This window comes from Belonocnema kinseyi, chromosome 1 (assembly GCF_010883055.1).
Source record: "Belonocnema kinseyi isolate 2016_QV_RU_SX_M_011 chromosome 1, B_treatae_v1, whole genome shotgun sequence".
NCBI lineage: Eukaryota > Metazoa > Arthropoda > Insecta > Hymenoptera > Cynipidae > Belonocnema > Belonocnema kinseyi.
Genome location: NC_046657.1, coordinates 138,788,093 through 138,813,522, shown reverse-complemented (window position 1 = coordinate 138,813,522; position 25,430 = coordinate 138,788,093). Strand labels below are relative to the sequence as shown.

General features: G+C 33.0%; 1 protein-coding gene across 1 annotated transcript in view; it reads right to left on the bottom strand.

Moving 5' to 3' along the window:
- Positions 1–1,646: 1,646 nt before the first annotated feature.
- Positions 1,647–25,430, bottom strand: part of LOC117169895 (facilitated trehalose transporter Tret1-like) — a 31,533-nt gene continuing 7,749 nt past the window's right edge. The window contains exon 2 of the mRNA XM_033356407.1: positions 1,647–4,003. Within this exon, the coding sequence (XP_033212298.1) occupies positions 2,649–4,003 (1,355 nt within the window). The 3' untranslated portion in view covers positions 1,647–2,648. The remainder of the gene's footprint in view (positions 4,004–25,430) is intronic.

Genomic DNA, 25,430 nt, shown 5'->3' with positions numbered 1-25,430 from the left:
CTTTTGAATTACTTTTACCAATTATTTCTTCATGTTTCGTATATCATAAGGCAAAAATTTCAATGTAATGTCAGAATGACAGGTTTTAAATTCCGAAAAAACAGAAAATTTACACATTTAAATTTTTGATCTCGTTACACCAGCGACCGTTGCACCAGCGATAGTGGGTGAAAATTGATATAAATATTAAAAGAATTTCTTAACCCTTAGTGACCACACATGGGTCTTCGGGACCCAGAGGTCTCACGTAATTAAATTTTAAGTAGCTTAATGCAAAGGGATGAGGTCTATTGCAACATTCGTGGATAGATAGAGAGTTTATCTACGCTTCAGGGCGTTTAACATGACACTAGGACTATTAGTTTATTTTTAGAAGATTTTTAAATCATGAGTTGGGTTCTTCGGACCCTAGTGTGTTCAGTACGTTCGAAAATAATTTTAAATTCAATTTTTATTTTAGCGTCTATTGACTTTAGATTAAATAATAAGGTCTAGAAAGTATATTTGTCAATGTAAAAATTTTTCTAAAAGACATAGCGTTTTAAAAAGATGATTTTTGATGGACGAGATACGGTTTCACACCGTGCTGTTGGCCAAGAGCACAGCGTCTCCGTGTGGAATGATTGAAGTAACAAACAATAAAAAGAAGAGCAATTTATGTTGTCTCAATTTTATGCCTACTGTTTTTTTGTTTCAAGAATTCATCAATATTTTGTAAAATTATTTTTTATAACAAGTAATACAATAGATTATTTTGACAAAAACACATGATTTATTTTTTCCTTTTTTGCCGTCATTCATTCCTCAAAATAAATATACTTTTTAAATAATCCACTAAACTACTATATTTTTTTTAGTGGTACATCTGGAGAAGACGTAACTAAATTTTTAGCCCTTAATATCGATAAATAAAAAAGTTATGAATTTTTAAATGAAAGCAGTCTTTTTTCTACTTTTTGGACTTCAACATTTTTAAAAGTATATTTAAATGCGATTTTTTGCAATACTACCCACATGATGTTTTAAAGTTACTTCTTGAGAAGTTCTCAAAAAAATTTCATGTAAAAATATTCAATAGTTTTTTTTAATAGCTATTTTTGTCGCCTGGGTCCTTTGGAGTAAGTGTTGCCAGCGTGTTACTGCAAATAAGTGTGATCAATAAGGGTTAAATAAAAAAATGACGAACTTCAAAATAAGTAAAAATGTGAAATAGACACGCTATTACAATAAAATTTCGCATATGCCACATATGATTTTACCGCCTATATTATCAGCCCATGCACACAAAGTATTGTCCAATGTAGTTTTTGTCCCAGGCAAACGAATCTCGTAGTCAATTAATCTTCACCCTAACATCAAACATCAATAAAAACTAGGATATCAAATCTAAAGGTAACTGACAATTTTCCATATGATAAAAAACTACTTTTAAAGTTTTAGAAATAATTTCCGAAAATCTGGCAAGAATTCAATTTCAATTAAAAATATTTCAAAATTTTGTTAATGATTCCTCTTGAAACTATATGTATACAAACACAATAACAAAACATCTTTATTCTGTAAAATATTGAAGAGGCTAATAAAGAAACTTATATCTCAAAGTTAATGAAAATAGACGTACCAGCCATATTTATTATGCCTCAATTTATTAAGTTGAATCATTTAAAACTATAAATAATAGTTTTGTTTTCACACGACACTGGATACTTATTATAGATATATAAAACGTAAAAATGGGATGCTGCTTTTTAAAGCGGTTACATATTAAATACAATGAGCTATAAAATGAATACCTAATATTCATAACTGCATATTGGCGATTAATATACAATGATGTTCTCGGTGACATTGAATTAACACAGATTTATTCAAAGAACTTAATTATTTCCAGATAATTGAATTCAGGATAATAAAAGACTTTGTTGAATGTTGATGTGCAAACGGTAGAGACCCTTGACCGTTTAGGTTGGAGGCTTGGGACAAATCGCTATTTCCATTTTTCATCAGTCTTCGTAATATGAGGAACGGTAGCCGCAGGCTAAGCATTGGGTTCGGGTGTTGTATAAAACCACTCGCGACATTACCTCCAATATTCGCAAAACGGATTCTCCGACGGCAGCCGCCCTCAGTGGTAATGAGGTGGTTTCAATTCTGGCCTCGAGGCAAATCGTCCCTGTATATATATATGTAGCTGTAGCTATTGCCATGTAAATGCTTGCGCGAGAGGGAGCAAGTTTGAGATTGATAGGACGGAGAAACTGATCTTGAAAGTGAAATAGAAATTTCGCAGAAAGTTACTCCTTGTTTTAAGGGCATTGTAAGTGCACTATATTTTCTTCTATAACACACAATCCCTTATTGCAATGAGTAATTAATGATGTTCTATGCCCATGTATTTCTATTAAGACTGTTTCTGAATTCTTTATATATGGACGCACCAACAACAAAAACTCTTCAGTTCTCTCTACTTTCTTGTCCTCTCTTTACTTTTCATAATCCTTTTTGGAACTCGTCGTATAGCCAGGCTATTTTAGGAAGTCTTTTATTAAGCTACTTGACAAACTTCCTTATCTTGAAAGTTTACGCTCCACTTTTAAATAAGTACTTGACGTTTCATGTCTAGTGTCACAAAGAAAGAAAATATTTGTTCATTTAGATTCGATCAACAGTGGCTTAACTATAGTTTTCACTGCTGTTGGGTTTATCAATGCTTCTACTTCCTCCAAAGTCTTTCCATTAGTTTCTGGTGTGTTATAAAAAACTAACATCGTACCAGTAATGCAACATATCGAAAATAACCAGAAGCTTGCGTACATTCCCACTAGGTGATTTAGCAGTGGAAATCCAAAGCTAACTCCGGAACTTAAAAGTTGTTCTGTAACAGATACGATGGCCACTGCTGTTCCTTTAACTTTTAGTGGGAAAAGTTCTCCTTGTAGAACATAACCTACTGGACTGATTCCCATATAATATCCAATTTCATAAGTTATTAGAGAAGCTATCGGCAACCAGGTTATCGATGAAACATCAGCACCTAACTGTAGTTTTAAGAAGAAGAATATACCAAGTGATCCAAGAGATAGAGTGCATAAGATTCCACAACTTAGAAAGAGTACTCTTCTACCTAGTCTATCTATTAATTGTGAGCTCATCAAACTTGCACCTATTTTGCACGCGCATACGTAGAGGACAGCATTGTGAGAATTGCCACTGTCCTTCATGATTTCATGAAGGGATGTCAAGATGGCAACTGATCCCGCAACGTGCCTAGTCACTTTCGCCATTAGAAGGATACGTAGCCTCTTGAGATTGCTCTTATTATTAAAAAGTTCACACATAGAGTGTCCTGTACAGTCTTGACTTTCCAACACAGCTTTCTTCATCATGTCTAAATCAATTTGCACTGACTCTGGCTGCTTAAGTCCTCGCAACTTCATTAAACATCTCATCGCGTCCTTTTCCCGATCTCTCATCATGAATACGTAAGGGGACTCAGGCATAAAGAAAAATGTAATAACAAAAATAACAGGTATGGCTATCGTTATCAGGTTGGAAGTCCTAAATGGCAAGTAAGTGCCTACTGCATTTTCATAAAAAACGCCAACCAGCATCGCGGATTTCGTGGCTATCGAGAGCTTACCTCTGATATTTTTTTCCGTAATCTCGCCTAAGTAGATTGAAATAAATTCAAGCAGACCACCATCGCCTAATCCAATTACGTAACGAGCAATACATAGAGTAATGTAGTTGTTTGCTGACGTTATTGTTGTCCATCCAATGATTACGGGTACAGAGAACATTAGGAAGCTGTACTTGCGGCCAAATCTATCCATCGTCCATGGGCTTAGCAGACAACCAAAAAAAGATCCAATGAAGTATATCGATATTAATAAGGCACCTTGAATTTCGGATATGGGAATTTCGGAATCTTTTCTCTTCAGATACGGCAATGTTGGCGACGTCCACGCTAAACTTACACCACATTCCATCACTGCAAACGATACTGCAAACATAATTGAAAAAAAGATTGGATAAAGTTTTTAAAGTTTTCTGCATAAAAATCATATCGTTTATATTCTGAATTCAACTTTTATAAATTAAAATATAATCATTAACTTGTTAAATTATAAGAAAGGTTATAAAAAACGTAGGTAAATAGAATCTTGCCAAATATTACTGATGATGAGCATATAAAATATAGCCATGAGCATATAATTCAAAGCCGAAAAAGTGGTAACATCTTTCGGGCGATGGATTGCGAAAAAATCCAATCTTAAGTCTGACAAAAAAAATTAATTACATTACTTACCTAGTAAAGTTAAAATCTGGCAAATCCAAAAAAATATTTCTAAAAATGTAGAAAACTCTTAAAACCAAAAGTAAAACCTACTATTTAATCCAAATGAAGATTGAGATTAAATATTACATAATGTCTGGGTATTTATAGAAATATTTCCTCGTGCAATCAAAATTTTTGGGAGCCAGAAGTCCGAGGTTCGTTGCTAACCTTTATTAGTTATGAGGTGCAACGTCAGATTCTATAAGATACAAAATCGAATATAGTATATTAGAATCTGAATCTGATAATAAATCAGGGTTACCCGAGATTTTTGGTTGTAATTACAATTCTCGAACTTCGTGCTCCTGATTTAGATTGAAATAGTATAACTTATTTACTTTTGATTTTAGGATTTTTCGAACCTTTAGAAATAATTTTCCATTGTTGGCAAAGAGTTCAACGTAATATTTAAAATTTTTGATTCTGCTAAAAGAAAACTTTTTACTTTGAAGTGAAACATTTTTTGAATTTGTCAATAGAATAATTTCAAGGCAGACGGATTGAAAGAGAAATTTTCCAATATTTCAAATTATATACAAATTATACAAATTATACAATAAATAACACAGTCCGACTTGAAAATTGTACAATAGATGAGACTAGTCATTTTCGGTAAATTTTAGGTCGCTGAATCCAAATCCGAGCTTAAAAATTCTCTACGAATACAGGATTTTAAAATATTCTAAGCTAAAAGCGCAAAAAATTTTATTTTGGCCTATATTTAAGGTTATGTACTGTCGATCCTTCTTTTTTTCATAAAAAACTGTACATAACATTTTAAACTACTACTATTTTCCTTTCAAATGCCGCTGAGTTAGCTAAAATATATTTTTTTCGCCAATATATTCAACTTTGAAAATTTCAAATGTTAAAAATTTTACAGGCCCGCAAATACACAGGTGCCTGTGCTATAGTTCTGACTATACTATTCTTGTGTATTTTTTCGACCTAAAACCTACAGAGCAAAGCTCACAAGCCAGAAACAGCAAACCTACAAACCCACAAACCTGAAACTCACAATCCCATAAACCCAAACGCACAAACCTGAAATGCACAAACCCCAAACTATAGCAGACACCTGTGTATCCCGGGCCTGTAAACTTCCTAATGTATGAAATTTTTAAAATTGAATATCTTGGCGAAGAGAAAAGATATTTGAGCAAACTTAACCGTTTTTGAAAGGGAAAGAGTAACATTTTAAAATTATATATACAGCTTTTGAAGAAAAAAAGAAGGAACGACAGAACACAACCTCAAATATATTCCAAAATCACGTTTTTTGAACTTTTAGGTCATAATATTTTCAAATCCTGATGTGATAGAGCATTTCTGAGACCGGATTTGGAATGACAATGTGTCTTATAACTTATCTGACTTTTTGAGACAATAATATTACAATATTATCAAAAATTTGCTTCTTGTGCCCGCATTTAGGGCTTTCATTGCGTAAATTCATTAAAAATTTGTCTTTACTGGTACTGCTCATATCTGCACTTTTCGAGATCCCAGGAGTTAAGAAAAACCGGTTTTGATGTTGGTGTCTGTCTGGTGTTCGGACATTTCAAGGATCGCCTATTTCAAAGTTCAACTATTTTAAGTTCCCTATACACGCTTATTTCAAATTGTGCAGTTCAGTAACCTTCTACCACAGTTCGTATACGGTCTCGCCTGAGACACTGTTTGACCAATTAAAGGGAGGTGCAAAGAGCGGGAAGCCCGCGTTTTGAATTTAGTATTTTAGCATAATATCATGGAAATTCAGACAAATTTTTGAAGAAAATAGTCTAAAATTAAAAGTGAGTCAAAAATATACGAATAGTAATATTTTTCATTTATAAAATCTATTTTTCAGTGAGGTTCCATTCCCCTGTGGATTCACGAGCTTTCAGTACCAGGAAATAAAATATAAACATTTCACGTTAGTGTATCAGATTAGGTACTTTAACCTCAAATTTAGGACAGTTGATTGTGTTTCGTGAAAGGACGGTTGAAAAGAAGAAAAAATAGAACTAGGCTAATACATTATAAACTTAAAAAATATTAATATTCACCTTCATAACTTATCTTTACGTTCAGAATATTTTCTTAAAAAAGGCGTGTGCAGTCCGATGTTAGGAACGATGTTAACCTTCCTAAAGGCTGAAATTCGAACATAGCCTAGCACGATATACTTTAAAAATATTTTTATTTATACCTTTATAAATTACTTTCACTTTTAGAATATTTTCTCCAAGAAGGTGCCTGCACTGCTATGTCAAGAACTATGCAAACCTTCCTGGCATTTCCATCTTCAAAAGAGAACGTGCTTTTAATGTATTTTATTCCTTGTAATTGTACCGACAGATAACCACACAGAGATGTCTTCTATTCCCCAAAAGTGTTCATATTTTAAGATTATTTAATTCCTTCTAATAAGTTCACAAGATATGTGCAATAACTTGCTGTAATTCCTTCATGTGAAATATAAGTTTTGAAAATTTAATTTTGATCAATTCAGTTCCGCCTCTCAAGAGTTTAAATTATTTTAATTCACACATTTAAAAAGATTTCTTTAATGTATTTTTAAGACGTTTAAATAAATTAATAAATTATAAATTTGAATATTTGTCGAATTTATAAGTTATGAAAAGTTTTAACAATTAAAAATATGTTAAATTTCACTAAGTCCAATCAGAAGAATAGGATTTACACTTTTTCTGTTTCCGTTGGGGGATATTTAGACAGAGAAAAATCGCGTATTCATAGCAATACAAATTTTTTATTTTTCTGAATTCTAGCTGAATGGCGGGGCTACTCACAAAACAAATATTAGATTGCTGTGCGGGAAATCTTCAGGAAAGTCTTGGAAAAATTCTTAGCAATCTCTCAGCAATCGATCATTCGTGAGAAACGTTTGAAATCTTTGATTAAGTGTGGACAGAGCTGAGGTGGTGTGGAGGAGTCCAAAATACGCTCCTATGCATGGAATGAACAGCTCACTGAATCCGAAAGTCGCCAAGTTTAACCGAATCGTCAAACCGCAGCGTCAAAAATCTGGGAACTTCCGACAACCTAAAAAAAATCTTGGAAATTTCTACAAAAAATCAATACATAGGGTTACTAAACATCCTCTTTCAAAAGGACATGTCCTCCTTTACCGCCTTGTCCTCCAAAGTCCTCCATTCGTTGAAAATGTCCTTCTTTCTGACCAAAATGACATGTTTTTTTTATCGTCCACGATGTATAGTGAGAGATAGAACTACTCCAGTGTTGTCACTGGTCCTACTGGCTACGTATTGGGGGTAGCGGGTAGATTTCCGGTACCGATCGTTCTAGCGGACAGTTTCAAATTGGGTCAGATGAAAAATTTTCCGCCTGCTTTTCGCCGAGCGGTACATAATACCAGGTGCCTACGGTGAATCTACCCGGTACGCCCAAATAAAATAAACTCATTTTATTGAACATTCATGGTTTACATTATTTGAAATTAAAGAAACCCGCCTTTACTATATTATTGAATTAAGGCCAGATTCGGAATTTTTAGTTGTCCTTCTTTCGTACTGTGAAGAAATGGTAACCCTATTAAGGCCATGTGATGAGTGTAACAGCTGATCAAGTCAGCCCTAAGATCAGTATTTTTCACCCATATTGAAAAATTAAAGTTTAAATAACGCGGAAATTTTTTTCGGGAAATGTTAATAAATATTAAAGGATCGTTTGTGGCCTTACAAAGAGTTGGAGGAAGAAAAAAGTTTATTTATACAAATAATGATTATCGACGGACACATTTAGTTTTTACAGCAGAAGTTTGACTTTTAACTTTCACTTACGGTAGTCATGCAATCTGTTTTACCCACAGACCCTAGAAGTTAGAAGTTGTCTACTCGCTGCGCTAGTGCTGCTTTGACACAGTTGATACCAGACTGATACGTATGTCAGGCCAAATATGTTTATTTGCATTTCAAGTGCAAAAATTAGTTTTTGCATTATTGGTGCATGATGTTCGTGAGCGATTTTTGTTGTTTTGTCCCACTTTGATAAATATAAACCTCATAACTAGCCCATTGACAACATTGCAAATTGCTTGCAGGGTTTGACGGCTGCACGATCGGTATTTCTCCAAAATCGAAATTCAAAAACAACTTTTTTCACTACTCTAGTTATTAGGGACCAGAGACAAATTCTTGCATGCCTTCTATGTATCGTGCGAAATTTTTAACACGATATCTCATTCCGTGTGGACGTAAGTTGGGAAAGAAAACTTCCACTGCTATTTTCTTCAAAAAAAATTTTTTCTCAAATTTTCCACCGGAACAAAGCAGAGACATGGACTTTATTACCTCCTCTTTCTTTTACCAAACTTTCAGAGCGATACCTCATTTCGTTTAGACGTAAGTTGGGGAAGAAAAATCGAAGACCAGGTATGGTCACGTGACCCTCTCGTCACATGGCCTTAATGTAGAATGCCGCATTCACTGTTTTAAGATTTCTAGATTCCGTAGTAAATAGCTCCTTGAGCTGAAGGCTTACAAGTTTTGGAGCTAAAAATAAATTCTCACTGTTTTTTATTTATTTAAAAATTTGATTTTTGATCACCTGACAAATTTGAGAAAACGTGTCCCTCGAGCAAAAGAAACATGCTCTCTATTTTCTCAAAATGTGATATTATTTTTTATTCAAACTTGCTTTTCAAACTTTCGTAGAAACAATATGAGATTCTGAAATCCGCTATACGAAAAATTAGGACTTATCGTTAGAAAGAATCGAGTGAAGGAAAAATGTGCAACTGCAGCGAGAGAGCTTAACACTACTAATTCACATTAGGACCAATATCCTGACAAGCACATGTACACAACTCAGTCATACTACGCAATACATTATCAGTTTAAGCCTGACAGCTATTTTAACTTATGCATATAAATGCTTGCACGCAATGCAGACATACATAGATGTGTATATCTGGAAATCGTTTATATACTGAATGTAAATTATAATAGCGCTTGTGAGAAAAATATAACCTTACTAAGGAGGAGCCACGCCACGTGTTCTTATTAATTCATTATATCAGTGGGGATGAGAAGCCTCTATTTCTCAATTAAAAATAGAAAAATATTGATATAATTTTAAATCAATTAACTTAAAATAAAATAATTAAAAGTTCATACTGAACTGAATAATTTGTATTAAATGTAGAAGATGACGTATCAAAGTTATTCAGGGTGGCCGCTCGTCCAGGAAACCGGGAAATTATCAAGAATTTGTGGTGACCAGGAAACCCCACGAAATAAAAGTGAATTTATTATTTGACCCAGAATTTTCCACAATTTTTGGAGAAAAATCTATGCAATAATTTGAAATATCACAAATTTCATATCACATGATCACTTATTGTACTTTGAGAAATAATCTTTCTATCTTTTCTCTTTTCTGAAATATTATGTACAGATTCAGAATAAGTTGATTTCAGCTTGCTTTAAATTTTAAGTTGAATTGTCAACTTGTTCGATTATGATATTCTTACTAGTTTATATGCACGGTTAAAAAATCTTCTATTTAACAAATTTTACCATTTTTAGGATAGTTTTTAGGCGTGAATTTTCAATTTAAAACATTTCAAAATGCAGTTTTAACGACTTCAACAATTGCAAATTAAGTCAGGTTCGCATAGAATTTCGTTGATAAAAAAATTTTTGGTTGATCAAATGTAATTATAACTTGATATTTTTTTCAATCGAACTATACTTGAAGTATTTTAGTTTAGGAGTTAAATGAAAGTTAACGTTCAGATGATTCAAATTCAAATTCTATCATAATACTGCATCAGTCTCAACTATTACATTTTTAACCCATTCAAGTTTAAAAAATGTAATTAGAAAAGAGAGAATTATTCAATTGGTAGCAATATATGACTGCTCATATAAAAAGAGCAATTATAATCGAATATTAAAAACTAGACATTTCGAGATAGAAAGCCTTGAATCATCAAAATTTCAAAGAGCTAAAAACTTTCAACGGAACAATTTTAATTTTTTAAATTTAAAAATGGTTAAATTGTAATTTAAATTGTTAACTTTTAATGTATGAAAAACAATTTAACACTTGTTTATTTTGAAAAGATTCAATATTATTGTAAATTTTGAAATGATTTTAAATAATTACAAAACATGTCTATTTTTCAGGCTAGGAACAAAAAATGTATAAGTTTCCCCTGTTACGCCTGTCATTATGAAATACTTTTCCGAATCTTCTCAAATATGGGAATAAAACGTTACATGAACATAATGAAAAATATAAACCTGATTATTAACACTTTTTTATTCTTCTCAAACAAAATATCAAACAGCTAGGATACATATGGACTTAATACTTCTTAGGTCGTAAATTAAACACAACACAAGAAAACCCTCCATGATAACACACGCAGAATGACTCCCCCCCCCCCCCCCCCCCCCCCCCCCCTCACCCCTGCTCCTCGGTGCTTGACATCATAAGTGAACGCTCCCAAACCGTTTTCTTTCTATTCCTAGGAAAATAAGAAAGGACTTTTCATTTAGAAAAATTAATTTAAGGGGAATAATTAAAAAGATTTTAAAAGATTTCCAAAATTATCAAACAGAATGTAAGACGTTTTAAGGTAATTTCCTTAATTTTGCAGAGTACAAAAAAATTAAAAGAAATTTTAATAATTTAAAAACATATTTAGAAGTTTTAAAAAGATTTAACAACATTTAAAATGAAGTGTAGCTTTTGAAAAATTTTGAAATAAAATTAAAAACCGAATTAAGGGTTCTAAAACGTTTTACACGGAAAAAAGTACACTGGAAGATGTACAATTTCGAATAGTAAATCTGAGTTTTAAAGCGTACCCAGTGTGTAATAAACAGTTTTCACAGTATTGAGTGCAGTGCGAACCAGTAATCTGAGAGTGTACTAGTCGAAATACCATTTGTAGCAATAGATAGAGCAGCTATTACAGTTTGACATTGTAGAGTGGCAGAGCGTTGGCACACGCTGTTTAAATTACTGCTCCACATTGTAAGGTTTCACTTACAAGACGGCAGACGTTACGTTGTCCGCTTGTGAATGAAAAATGGTGAATTATACAGTTTACAACTTGCAAGATATCCTCTTTAATACTGGGATAAATAGTGGGAAACAAAGTAGATGGTGCAGTTTGAAATAGTAATCCGGAATACCACTATAGGGCGTCACCCCGCACCAATTACGCAGTGTGAAATTGTAAGATCTTCTTTTTCGTTTTGTGTCAAAAGCTTACTATATTAAGTTTACTTTCATAATTAATTATTAATTTTATACTGATAAAAACTAAAAGATGTATTGACACTATAATAAACTTCATATCTGCCGCACTAAGGAAAATCTTACGCAAGTGGCATTGTCGTTTAGGTCGAATTTAACATTGTCAGTTACGAGAAAATGGACCGTAATCGCGAAGTCAGTTACGTAAGCTTTTCCTTAGTATGCACGAAGGAAAATAGAAAAATAATTTGTGGGTCCAAATATCTCAAGTGTGCCACTTTTAAATCGATAGCTCTATTTTAAATTAATTTATACAGTTTTCGATTCGTTTTTATATAAAAATCACTCCCCTAAAATATTTTTGTAAAACTTTTTTTTCTAAGTTTCTAACAATCGAATATCTTGATCATTTTTTTTCATGGATTACTTGCCAACGGTTTATCGAAATTCAATAATTAAGTTATGAAAATTTTTATTACGAAGTATACTTTACGCTAAAAAAATTTTGGTCGTAAAAAACATTCTTTCATTGCTTAAATAATCGTTTGTTTTAAACAATTGAAAATTAATCAAACTTCTCCGCCTGTAAAAGAATTCTTTTACGTGCCAATAGATTCTACAATCTCTTCCGAAAATTTTGGTGAAAAAAAAAGTTTGTATTTCGTAGTAGATCAAAAGTTATTGATTTTTTGTGACCGCGCTCAGACCTCCAGTCCTAATCGAGCACATTCAAACGCGATAGTTTAATCTTCAAAAAGTATAGTAAAATTTTCAACCAAGAAGATTAATTTTATACAAAAAAGTATTTTTGTAACAAATCGGTTCAAACATTCAATCTAGTAGTTGAATTGTAAACCAGAAAAGATGAATTTCCAATAAAAAAAATTTAGTAGTTGGTATTTAAATTAGAAATCTTCATGATTCTAAATATCAAATATTAAATTTTTATATTGAAAATTTGTTTATTTTTTTTTTAAATTCAACTACTAGGTTGAATGTTTGAACCAATTTGTTACAAAAATACTTTTTTGGCAGAAAATTAATTCAAAATTAATTTGTTTGAAAATTTCACTATACTTTGTTGAAGATTAAATTATTTTATTAAAAATTCAGTTCTTGTGTTGAATCTTCATTAGTTCAGTAGAAAATTCATTTTTTAGTTTAATATGGACATAAAATCTTCAATTTCTACTAAAAGCCACTTTTAAAACTTTTCGGACTGTTACAGTGCGATACCGCCACACTAAATCTTTATTTTCCCGGGACAGAATAAGTTTTTTTATAAGCTCTTTTTTATTCTTATTCTGCCTCCTCATGTTTCACGGGCAACTTTTTATCACGTTTTAAAGTTGAAAAATAAATTTACAATCGCTGTTTAAACACAATTTTCAAAACCCACGAAATTTGAATCTCTTTGAGATTGTAAACTTCCACATTTTATTTTTCGGAACTGGGTACTTGTATTTAATCATACTTTTTGGCCTCAAATAAAAAACATTTAAGCTAGGAAGTAACTTTTGTTTTTATCTTTAGATGTTGATTTCAATTTTACAGAAAGCTATTTCGGTTTTCTAAAAAATTTTGTTTTTGTTTGTTATATATCTAATTCTGTATACTGCAACCCTTCAAATATTTTTCTAGGAATAAAATTAAAAAATATGTAAATAAACACCGTTTACTTCACTTACCTATGTTTTCAATTTATTATACTATTATACTATTTATTATATCACATAATGTGCATTCTTATATTTTATAAATACGTATAAATAATTCCTATAGCTTTTAGGAAAGTTTGATAAAATTCTTAGCATTAAAAAATTTTCATTTTAAAGACTCATTTCTTCTAATTTCAGCTAGCCTTCGATTCAATGTTCAAATTGAACTTCAAAGTTAGAATATCAATCAGGTTTAAGTACCTTGTATCTTAAACAATTTTTTTAACTCCAATGTCTCAATAAATTATTTGTAGTAGCTGCTTTTGTTTTTATTTTCAGGTTTTTATTAAAGAAGATTAGTAGAACTATAATCACTCGATTCTTTTTTTAAGCTTGAAAATTAAAATTAGCAATTAAAACAAGCAAGGTTTACTGAGCGAAAGTGTAACCCGAGGGGCTATTCACTCTCGAATAAGGAAAACATTGCATGACTGCCTTAAGTCACGCTGATTTCGCCGTTCTTTGCGTTAGACGTGCTTTAGATCAGCGATTCCCAAACTTTTTATGCACTTTCTGGGGAGCGGCAGGGGACCCACCCTCAATTTTTGTCACAATACTGGAACCCAAGTGAGACACGGGACGCTAGTCGTTCGTGCTCGGTTGCTTGCTTCGCTGATCTTTTCGTTGTTAGAGAATTAGAGCCGGTTGAGAAAAATGAAAAGTTGGTTAAATATTAATCAATAGAATTTTAGTAAGTTCCTTTAGATTTGCTAGATTATCAAATAAACGTTAAAAAAAGGTAGAAGAAGATCGGATGATAACTTCAAGAGTTATCGCACTTTTGTTGCATTCACAAGATTTGTAAATATTTCATTTATTAGTTCGGATATTAACCGATTTTCAAAAACTTTGTTTTCATTTTATTTAAATTATATTACGAAATTGATTCAGCTAATTAAAATTTAATTGATCTAAGTCTTTATAATTTCAATTATTGCAAGTTCATAACAATGAAAGGGTCATTCGTGGTAGGTACACAAAAGTCGAGGAAAGTAGCCTTCTGGTCGCAGCGGGGAGCCTGCCTAGCTGCCCGGCCCGGGGTGACATCCCCCTGCCGGCGGCAGCCTCATCGGCCGGCGGCGCTAGTTTGGGAATCGCTGCTTTAGATCAGCGATTCCCAAACTTTGTATGCACTTTCTGGGGAGCGGCAGGGGCCCCACCCTCAATTTTTGTCACAATACTAGAACCCAAGTGAGACACAGGACGCTAGTCGTTCGTGCTCGGTTGCTTGCTTCGCTGACCTTTTCGTTGTTAGAGAATTAGAGCCGGTTGAGAAAAATGAAAAGTTGGTTAAATATTAATCAATAGAATTTTAGAAAGTTCCTTTAGATTTGTTAGATAATCAAATAAACGTTAAAAAAAGGTAGAAGAAGATCGGATAATAACTTCAAGAGTTATCGCACTTTTGTTGCATTCACAAGATTTGTAAATATTTCATTTATTAGTTCGGATATTAACCGATTTTCAAAAACTTTGTTTTCATTTTATTTAAATTATATTACGAAATTGATTCAGCTAATTAAAATTTAATTGAGCTAAGTCTTTATAATTTCAATTATTGCAAGTTCATAATAATGAAAGGGTCATTCGTGGTAGGTACACAAAAATCGAGGAAAGTAGCCTTCTGGCCGCAGCGGGGAGCCTGCCTAGCTGCCCGGCCCGGGGAGGCATCCCCCTGCCGGCGGCAGCCTCATCGGCCGGCGGCGCTAGTTTTGGAATCGCTGCTTTAGATCAGCGATTCCCAAACTTTTTATGCACTTTCTGGGGAGCGGCAGGGGCGCCACCCTCAATTTTTGTCAAAATACTGGAACCCAAGTGAGACACAGGACGCTAGTCGTTCGTGCTCGGTTGCTTGCTTCGCTGACCTTTTCGTTGTTAGAAAATTAGAGCCGGTTGAGAAAAATGGAAAGTTGGTTAAATATTAATCAATAGAATTTTAGTAAGTTCCTTTAGAATTGTTAGATAATCAAATAAACGTTAAACAAAGGTAGAAGAAGATCGGATAATAACTTCAAGAGTTATCGCACTTTTGTTGCATTCACAAGATTTGTAAATATTTCATTTATTAGTTTGGATATTAACCGATTTCCAAAAACTTTGTTTTCATTTTATTTAAATTATATTACGAAATTGATTCAGCTAATTAAAATTTAATTGAGCTAAGTCTTTATAATTTCAATTATTGCAAGTTCATAACAATGAAAGGGTCTTTCGTGGTAGGTACACAAAAATCGAGGAAAGTACCCTTCTGGCCGCAGAGGGGAGCCTGCCTAGCTGCTCGGCCCGGGGAGGCATCCCCCTGCCGGCGGCAGTCTCATCGGCCGGCGGCGCTAGTTTGAGAATCGCTGCTTTAGATCAGCGATTTCCAAACTTTTTATGCACTTTATGGGGAGCGACAGGGCCCCACCCTCAATTTCTTTCACAATACTGGAACCCAAGTGAGACACGGGACGCTAGTCGTTCGTGCTCGGTTGCTTGCTTCGCTGACCTTTTCGTTGTTAGAGAATTAGAGCCGGTTGAGAAAAATGAAAAGTTGGTTAAATATTAATCAATAGAATTTTAGTAAGTTCCTTTACATTTGTTAGATTATCAAATAAACGTTAAAAAAAGGTAGAAGAAGATCGGATAATAACTTCAAGAGTTATCGCACTTTTGTTGCATTCACAAGATTTGTAAATATTTCATTTATTAGTTCGGATATTAACCGATTTTCAAAAATATTGTTTTCATTTTATTTAAATTATATTACGAAATTGATTCAGCTAATTAAAATTTAATTGAGCTAAGTCTTTATAATTTCAATTATTGCAAGTTCATAAAATGAAAGGGTCATTCGTGGTAGGTACACAAAAGTCGAGGAAAGTAGCCTTCTGGTCGCAGCGAGGAGCCTGCCTAGCTGCCCGGCCCGGGGTGGAATCCCCCTGCCGGCGGCAGCCTCATCGGCCGGCGGCACTAGTTTGGGAATCGCTGCTTTAGATAGCGTTAACAGCACTAATCGACGTTAAACGACGCTCTGCGAGAACCGAGGCACAGTGGAGGGGATAAAATTCACTTTTTTCTTTTAAAAAACCCAGAGCCTTCTCTTGTGGCCTGGTCTTCATTTTTTTTATAATTAAAGTGCATTAAATTTTCAAGAATCTTCACCTCGAAATTTCTGCTTGTTTCTTTATTTATTTATAATATTTTCACTCGAAGTATGAAAAATGTGAGATTTTTCCTCGAATTTTTTATGCTGCAAAAACTGCTTAACTATACTTGAAATCATCCTAAATCAATATGTGTCGAATTACAGAATAGAAATAATTTTTTATTGATCCATTTAATTGTTAAAAACAAATGTAATAAGGAAATTGACAAATAGTGTTATTTATAGTATAATTTTTTTCTTTTTTGTAAAACTACTTTGCCTTGATGCAGGAACGACATTTAATTCAAAAATATTTTGTTTAATTAGCAAAAATCATTGTTAAATTCAAATTTTTGAATATTTAGAATTTTTGGATATTTTTGAAAATTATGCGTGCTTGATAATGTTTGATGTTTTATAACAACTTAAATTTTGATAAACAAGATAAATAAATTAAAAATTTTGGGACTGTCGCGTAGAAAAAAATAGTTTTTTTACTACACCCATAGAAATTTAGTTACAAAATATGTTAAAACCGATATTACAGTTTAGTATAATCTTTTACGATTTAGGGAAATCGGGTATGTATATTAAAAGTAGTATAGTATTTATTAATAATCTATGAAAAATTCACTTTGAAAAATTAGTAAAAGTTCTACAAAACTTGTAAAAGAAAATGTGATATTTAAAATTCACTATATTAAATTTAAGTAGGACCATAATTTCAAATATTAGAAAGATTGGAATCATTTTCTCCCATTTAAAATAAAGAATTCTGAAATCTCTTGAAGTACTTAAAATCTTTGTGAAATCTTGAAATTTCTGTGAATTCCTTCGAAATCATTCTCAATTTTTGTAAAATATTTAAAATCCCTAAAATTGTTAAAATAACTAAAATCTTTGTAAATTTTTTATGACGTATTTGTGAATGCTTTGTTTAAAATTTGTTTGTTAAACCTTTTGTGTTAGTTTGAAATCATTGAAACGTTTCAAATCTTCTCAAATTTGTTAGAACCTTATTTGATTGTTTAACGTCTTTGAAATATTGAAATTCTTTTGAAAGCTTCACAATTTTTGTAAATGTTCGAAATCTTTGTAAAAATTCAGAAATCTGGTGTAAATGCCATTTTCAACTCTTGGAAATCCTTGCAATCTTTATGAAATGTTCGAAATCTTTGGAAAAATTTTGTGAAATGTTTTGAAATCTTTGTGAATTTTTTTGTTCGTTGAAATCATCGAATTCTTTGAAATCTTAGTGAAATACTTTTAAAATCTTCTAACTGGTTTACAATCTTTGAAATCTAGTATACTGTAACCCTTTTTAAAATGTTTGAAATCCTTTAAATCTCATGAAATATTTAAAAGCCCTGTAAAATTGTTGTGAAATATTTTTAAACTAGTGATGTACACTAGGGTGGTCGAAACAACCGAATTTCGAAAATGCCCTAAAAAACTGAAATTGACATTTTTGCCCAAAATTCACACATAAATGCTCTATTTTTCCCTTTTTTCCATAAATTATTTTTTTTGTCAATTGAAATGTTTTTAAGTATTTTTCAACTAATTAACAATTGTCTAAACAATGTATTTTGGTTTAAATATTTTTTTACTTACTTATTGAAAGGTAGATTTTTATGTTTGATTGGACAATTGGACACTTTCAGGAATAATTATCTTTGTTTCAAGCATTTTGTATTTGTTTAAACAATTAATTATTATTTACTTGTAACTTTTTCTTAAAAATAGGTATAAAAATCTAGTTTAAAAAATATTAGTTAGCTTTGCTGTTTATGATTAAATATCTGCGTCATATAGATACTATTACCTTATTTTGTAATAAATTCCTATTTGTTTAAATAAATTTTGTTTGTTTAAACCACTTTTTTCTGGAACAAATTTTTGGATTTTCTGTTTTTTTGCAATTATTGTGGTAATTTTTCATTGTTGAGAGTAAAATGTTGTGTTTTAATTTTCAGTGGCGTTAAAAAAATACCAATATTTCTAATTCCTTTAAAAATACTAACAGCTAATCTGCGGGATCAACATAAACAAAAAAAAACTTACTTTGAGCTTTCAGAGGACAAACGAGTTTGTCTACGAGAGTGATTTAAAGGAAAAAAATATAAAAATAATTTCAGAACGACAAAATTGAATGTAATTTTTATATAATGAAGCCTTGCTAAAAAAATTAACTTTTCATGACCAATGTAAAACACTTTATGAACAAATATTAGTTATTTAAAGCATTTGCTTAACGTTTAAATATTTAACAATAATCGGTATACTTAATTGAGTTGAGACCAAAATCAGATTTTTGAATCACAATTTCTGATAACATGTTACATGAATGTTTAATAAATTTATTAAACAATACAATAATGGTTTAAACAAAAAATTTTGCTCTTTACAGAGACAAATTATTACAAAAATTGCAGAAAAACATAAATTTCATACATTTAGTTTCGAAAAAAAATGTTTAAACAAATATGAATTCATTACAAAATAGGTTACTAATATCTATATGATGTAGATATTTAATAATAAGCAGAAAAGCTAACTAAAGTTTAAAAAACACTAGAGTTTTATACCTATTTTTAAGAAAATGTTGCAATTAAATAATAATTAATTGTTTAAACAAATACTAAATGCTTGAAACAAAGATAATTATTCCTGAATATGTCTAATTGTCCAATCAAATATAAAAAATCTACCTTTCAATAAGTAAGTGCAAAAAAATATTTAAACCATAATAAATTGTTTTGACAATTGTCAATTAGTTGAAAAATACTTAAAAACATTTCACTTGATAAAAAAATAATAATTTATGGCAAAAAAGGGAAAAACAGATCATTTATGTGTAAATTTTGGGCAAAAATATCAATTTCAGTTTTTTGGGGTATTTTTGGAGCTCCACAAGGGGGGGGGGGGCATCAAAATTTTAAGTTATTTAATGGAAATGATTGATTAGAGAAACCTTAACAAATTTTTAATATCTCCCTCAAGCTAAGTTTATATCCAGAAATCTGAATTCCATTGTTCCGAAAACCAAAATTTCCCCATGGTAATCTTATGGGATTTTCAGGACCTTTGCGGCACGTCTTAATATTAACCGATTTGGCTCAAGCTTGAAGGAAATTTTTTATTCCGGGAACCTCACAAAATGGGAGGAGGGGTGGCATGGTCTCTAATCTTAAAAAATATCAAAAGGTATGATTTTGGACCACCCTAATGTACACGCATCTTTTAAATCGTCCACATCCATAAAATCTTTGTAAAACGTTCAAAAATCCTTTTAAATGTTTTAAAATCTTTAAAATATATTGAAACCTTCTAGAATCTTTAGCAATGCTTTGTAATCTGATGCTCAATACCTGATTGGAAAAATTCTTGAAATTTTCAACTAATAATTTTTATATATTGTAAGTTGAATATCACAAAAAATGTATACTTTAGCCAATTAATACCACTCTTGCCTTAAAAACAAAACACTGGAAAACACGTGTCCATTCATGAATCTTGACCAGTTTAGCGGGAAACACGAAGTTCTGCGATTCACATCGTGAGCGCTCGGCTATGAGGTACAATCGGCGGATTCCGCTAACCTCGGGAGATGATCGGAGCTATTCGGATTTTTTGATATAGTGTTTTGCAATTTCTTCAACTGAAGATTACAATTTCTGTTAGAGTCTATCACAAAAAATAAAAATATTTCTTGTTACCTTTCACTTTCTCTTTGACTATATTAATTTGTATAATATTTATATTAACTTTTGTACCTCAATCTATTAATTCCTATAATAGCTTCTATACTATTTGAATATGTCATTATCAATTTTTCTTATTCTGCGTTTTAATACATAAAATATCAATCTTTGCTATTGAATATATCAATTCTTGTTCTAAACATATTAAGTTTTCATACTCTAATTGTAAAGTTTCGTAATTACGTTAACAATAATTTTAATATTTACACGATTTCCCTAAATCGTAATCGACTATATCAGTTATGAATATTGAAATATCAAGTATTATTATAATATTTCTTTCAGTGTAAAACTGTTTGAAATTATTGTGCGGACGGGAGATACGAAATTCCTGACTTCAGCTTTACAAACACAAATTTTCAATTTATAATCGTGAAAATTGCATGCAAAGAAGCTCAGTTGTTACACAAATGGGCGACGCAAATGGACGTTGTACAAATTCAAACAAAACGTCACCCGTTCACAGTGATCACGTGTTACCGGAACGATGGCGAAAAAGGACTGCTTCCTTCTGAACTGTCTTCGCATAGTCTACTGATTTTGAACACTGTACACTCTAAGCAGCATTACTTCGAGCATTAGTTACGTTATAGGCACAACTAAAAAATGATCTCATACGTTAAATACGAGAGTGAATAGCCCCTCGGTGTAACCTCTACTCTTACGCGACACGCAGTGTACCATGCGAGCTGTATCTAGCGCTCGCTACGAAGTACGGATTACTAGGTGTCATTGTTAAATTATCACTCATCCCCATTCGATCTGGATACGGATTTACAGTGTCATAGAGTAAATCTTGTACTTTGATGCAGTGAGGTTCGCTAATTTCTCCCAAAGTGTTAGAATTACTCTGCGGTTGCACGAAAGGCTCCGTTATTGCGCCACAGAGTAATATTACATCACTTTTCCGAGTATATCTTACAGCGTACTTTTTTCCGTGTAAGGTAATAAGCACTTCTTGTTTATATTTCTCCGAAGATTTTACATTATTTTTAATTTTGAAAACATAATTCCCAGAAAAGGTTTAAAATTATTTCAAAAATTAACAACAACAAAATTATCAATTTAAAGCTAATCAAAATGAAAATATTTCAACTTCTCATTAAAAAAATTAATGTTTCTGGCTTAAAATCATACCATTAAAAATATTTAACAATTTGTTTATTCACTGTTCAATTAAGAGAATGGAAAATAATAACCTCAATTTGTATTCTATGAACTACATCATCTTTGAACTGTACAATGTTTGCATTAAATTTAAAATTGTTCGATTGAAAAGTTCTAATGCGTTCTATTTTATACGTATAAATTATTGAGCGGTTGAACCAAAAATTGTTTAAATAAAATTTTTGTTTAAAGTTTTAAAAGAGTGAAATTCATTAATCCTACTTCAAGTACTTTACTTTAGAGTTCAGTATTTATTTTTTTTTAATTTGAAAAAACTTTGAGCAGCAAGAATTCGAATTCTTTAATTTTACTGACCGTGAATAATTATTGCAAACTGGGAACACAACGGAAAATTAGCGGAAATTTGTTCCTTTGATTTAAACGGACATACTGATACTAAAAATGAAATTTTGTGCCAGAATAGTAATAAAGATTAATACGTGAAGAAAAAAAGAATACAAAATAATAAAAGAAGTATTGCCATTGCGGCATCAGCCGGTACATGTGTACTCGCGTAGTGGCACGAACGCGTTCGGCAAAAACCAAGATTTCTCGGACATAAGGTAAAGTACTTAATACCGGGACAGCACGTAAATAAGGGTAGGTTCGCGCGTAATTTTTTATCCATAAAATCTGTGTTTGTAGAACTTCCTTGTAACTAATCGATTCACTATGGATTTAATGAGATAATTACATTAAAGCAATTGAAAATGACTTTGAAATTTTGTTAATAATGGTGAAAATATGAACAGTTGCTTTAATGCAGTACTGGGACAATAAAGCGCCGAAGTGCTGCAGTACTCGGACAGCCGCGACTCTATAGTCGGACAGATTACTAAAGGTTAACAAGTATACCTTACATGGTTATAAAATAATTTAAATCACATAAATACCAGTATTTTCTTTATTTGTGAGTATAAATAGAACGAACGAGGTGAGTTTTTGGTGGAAAGTAATCTTCTAGGTGGAAAATTAATCTTTTTAGTTTAATATTCAACTATTTTAGTTAAAGATTAATTATTTTATTTGAAAATTCATCAGTTTGATTAAACCTTAATCTTTTTAGTTAAAAGTCAACTATTTAGTTGAACATTTGTCTTTTTCAGCTGAAAATTCAATCATTCTGTGAAAAATTAATGTATTTCATTGAGAAATCGTATTTTGGGTATTGGAAATTGATTTTCTTGTTTGAAAATTTAAGTATTCCAATGAAAGATTTACGGGTTTAGCTTAGGATTAATTTTTTTGGTAGAAAGTTCAACTATTTTCTCAAAAATGTATCTTTATGTTTTGAAATTAATCTGTTTCAGTTGAATATTTGATAATTTTATTAAATAAATGTATCTTTTTGGTTAATCATTAACTTTTCAACTGAAAATTTAACTATTCAATTTTTGGTTGAAAATGCATCTTCATCAATTTCTTTTTTAAGAATTTATGACTTCTTTGATTATCGATATTTACCTCATAAAGTTCTATAGGTTAGAATACCCAGTTTAACGCACAGCTGCCGTTTAAGCTGTTTTCGCATACAATTTAGAGCTTATTATAACTCACGTAAACAATAATAAACTAAAAGCTTTGCAAGAATAACTTTAATTACAGCTCACAGTCACCTTTCGAGTATATGCCTGTCCAGCTACTATTGCCGCTTTAAGCCCAGGCCCTATCAACTCAATGGTAGAAATATGAAGAAGCACAGCGCAAACAGTTGGCCGCAACTTGAACTAAAAGTATCAATGCGTGACGTATGTATACACACACACACACATACATACATATATATATAGTAGTATAATGGTAAGTATCCCCACCTGTCACGTGGGAGACCGGGGTTCGATTCCCCGCCGGAGAGCCATTCGGTTCGGATTTGATTCCTCCACAATCAAACCGAAGGGCCTATGACAAAGCCACCGAACGCGTCCTCGGGTTGCGGATAGAGGGTCCCTGTACCAAGGGGCTCTCGACAATCGGTCGGCCAACAATGTCGACCAATCTAGAGCTGGGGGAGTCAATGAAAATGGATTCAATGCGATGGATCGGCGGGATCTCGTGACCTTTGGATGGACGGAGCGTCTGAATCACGACTTGCTAGAGTGCTACGATGCGAGTGTTGCCCCTGAACGGGGTTACATAGCACGGCTGCATGCTGTGTGGTGCGAGAAACACACGGAGCTATCGCACTTTTCGCAGCAACGTCTGCGAAATAATGCTGAACTACTCCGTAAAAGGGGCTATGTAAGCAGAACGCCTAGTCTACTACAGCTAGAACAAGCCGGCAACAGAGAAAGAGAGGCGACACTAAGACCAAGCGCGGGCAGGCATCCAATAGATGAAGAGCGATGCTTTACGACCCGGAGAAATATCAACACTAAGGTTTCTCTCAAGCCTAAAGATCTGGCTAAAATGGATGACGAGCTTCGTGGACATTTTTCCAGAGAATCCGACCTCTGGTTTTTCAATTATTGTGTGTATAATGCAGCGAGAGCTTTGGCCGATGCGAACCGTAAAACAAAACCAACGGTTGATCATAAGACCAAAAGGCGAATGCATCAATTTGCCATAAAGATAGGCTGGTCAAGACAGAACGCGTCCTGCATTCAGTGTGTGATTGGTTACATCGCATCTGGCAGGAATTTTACCGCCAAGGTTCAAAAGTTCACGCGCGAACTCCGGACCCGTTATCACACCCTTAACAAGTCAAAGCTGCTGGCCATCAGGCAGCATATTTTTGAGAGAATACGAATACTATCTGACGCTAAGAGAAGTCTAGAGCGGAGGGAGAGGTGGGTCAGAGAAAATCAACAGTTTCTCTTTGACCCATATCGACTCTTCCAAGACCCTCCAGTTACTGTCGAACACCCACCCTAACCAGAGGAGGTCGAAGTATTTTGGAGAGAAGTCTACGAAGTTCAGTATAGACTGGACGAAGACTCAGAAAATATAAATAGCTTCAAGGCGTCATGTGTTGTCCTCATAACACCTGATAAAGAATGCCCACCCATCACTACCGAGGAGGTGAAAAAAGTAATAAGAGGGATGAAGAACTATTCCGCACCAGGACTAGATTGTATCAAAACCTTCTGGTGAAAGAAGTTTTCTTCAACCCATCAGCATTTAGCCCGTATTTTCACCTCATATTTGAAGTCGGAAGAGCCGATTACAGAGTGGTTGGTGGAAGGACGCACAATACTCCTGCCGAAAATAGGAAACTCAGCTAACCCGAAGAATTAAAGGCCAATAACTTGTCTGAACACACTTTATAAGATATTCACAGCTATCCTAAATGATAGGATTGTTCGGGCAATTGAACCTGTGTGGCAAGAAATGTATGAACAACGAGGCTCAAAGAAAGCCGTAGCCGGATGTCGGGAGAACCTGCTTATCGATAGATGTGTCTGCAAAGATGCAGCATTCTACCAGCGTGACCTATCGATGGCCTGGATTGATTATCGGAAAGCTTTCGATACGAACTCCCATAGACTTATCATCTGTCTTTTGGAAATCTTAAGGGTTCATCCGCAAATAGTTGGGTGCATAGAGAGATTGATGCCGCTTTGGAAAACCAGATTTACTATCTCATCTGGAAAAAATCGTGTGACAACTAACAAGGTCACCTTTCAGAGAGGTGTCTTTCTGGGCGACACCATGAGCCCACTCCTCTTTTGCCTTACATTATTGCCACTATCTCTAGCACTTCGCGATTCCGACGGGTACTTGTGCGGCAAACCTGCAGGTCGAAAGCACAAGGTCACTCATGTATTTTACATGGACGATCTTAAGATCTATGCTAAAAACAGAGAGCAACTGCATCTAGCTCTGGGGATTGTCGAACGATATACAAAGGAAATTGGAATGGAATTTGGGTTAGTCAAATGCGCCAAGGTTTATTTGAAACGAGGAAAACTTAATGGCATCCCTGAAGTTCCTGAGCTCGTTGATGGAAGCGCCATACACCTTTGGGCTGGAGAGAATTATACATACCTGGGCGTGCCACAGAGCCGCATTCAGGAAGTGACATCTATAAAGGATACTCTCCGAAGCAGATACAAACGTCTCATCCGACAGATTTGGTC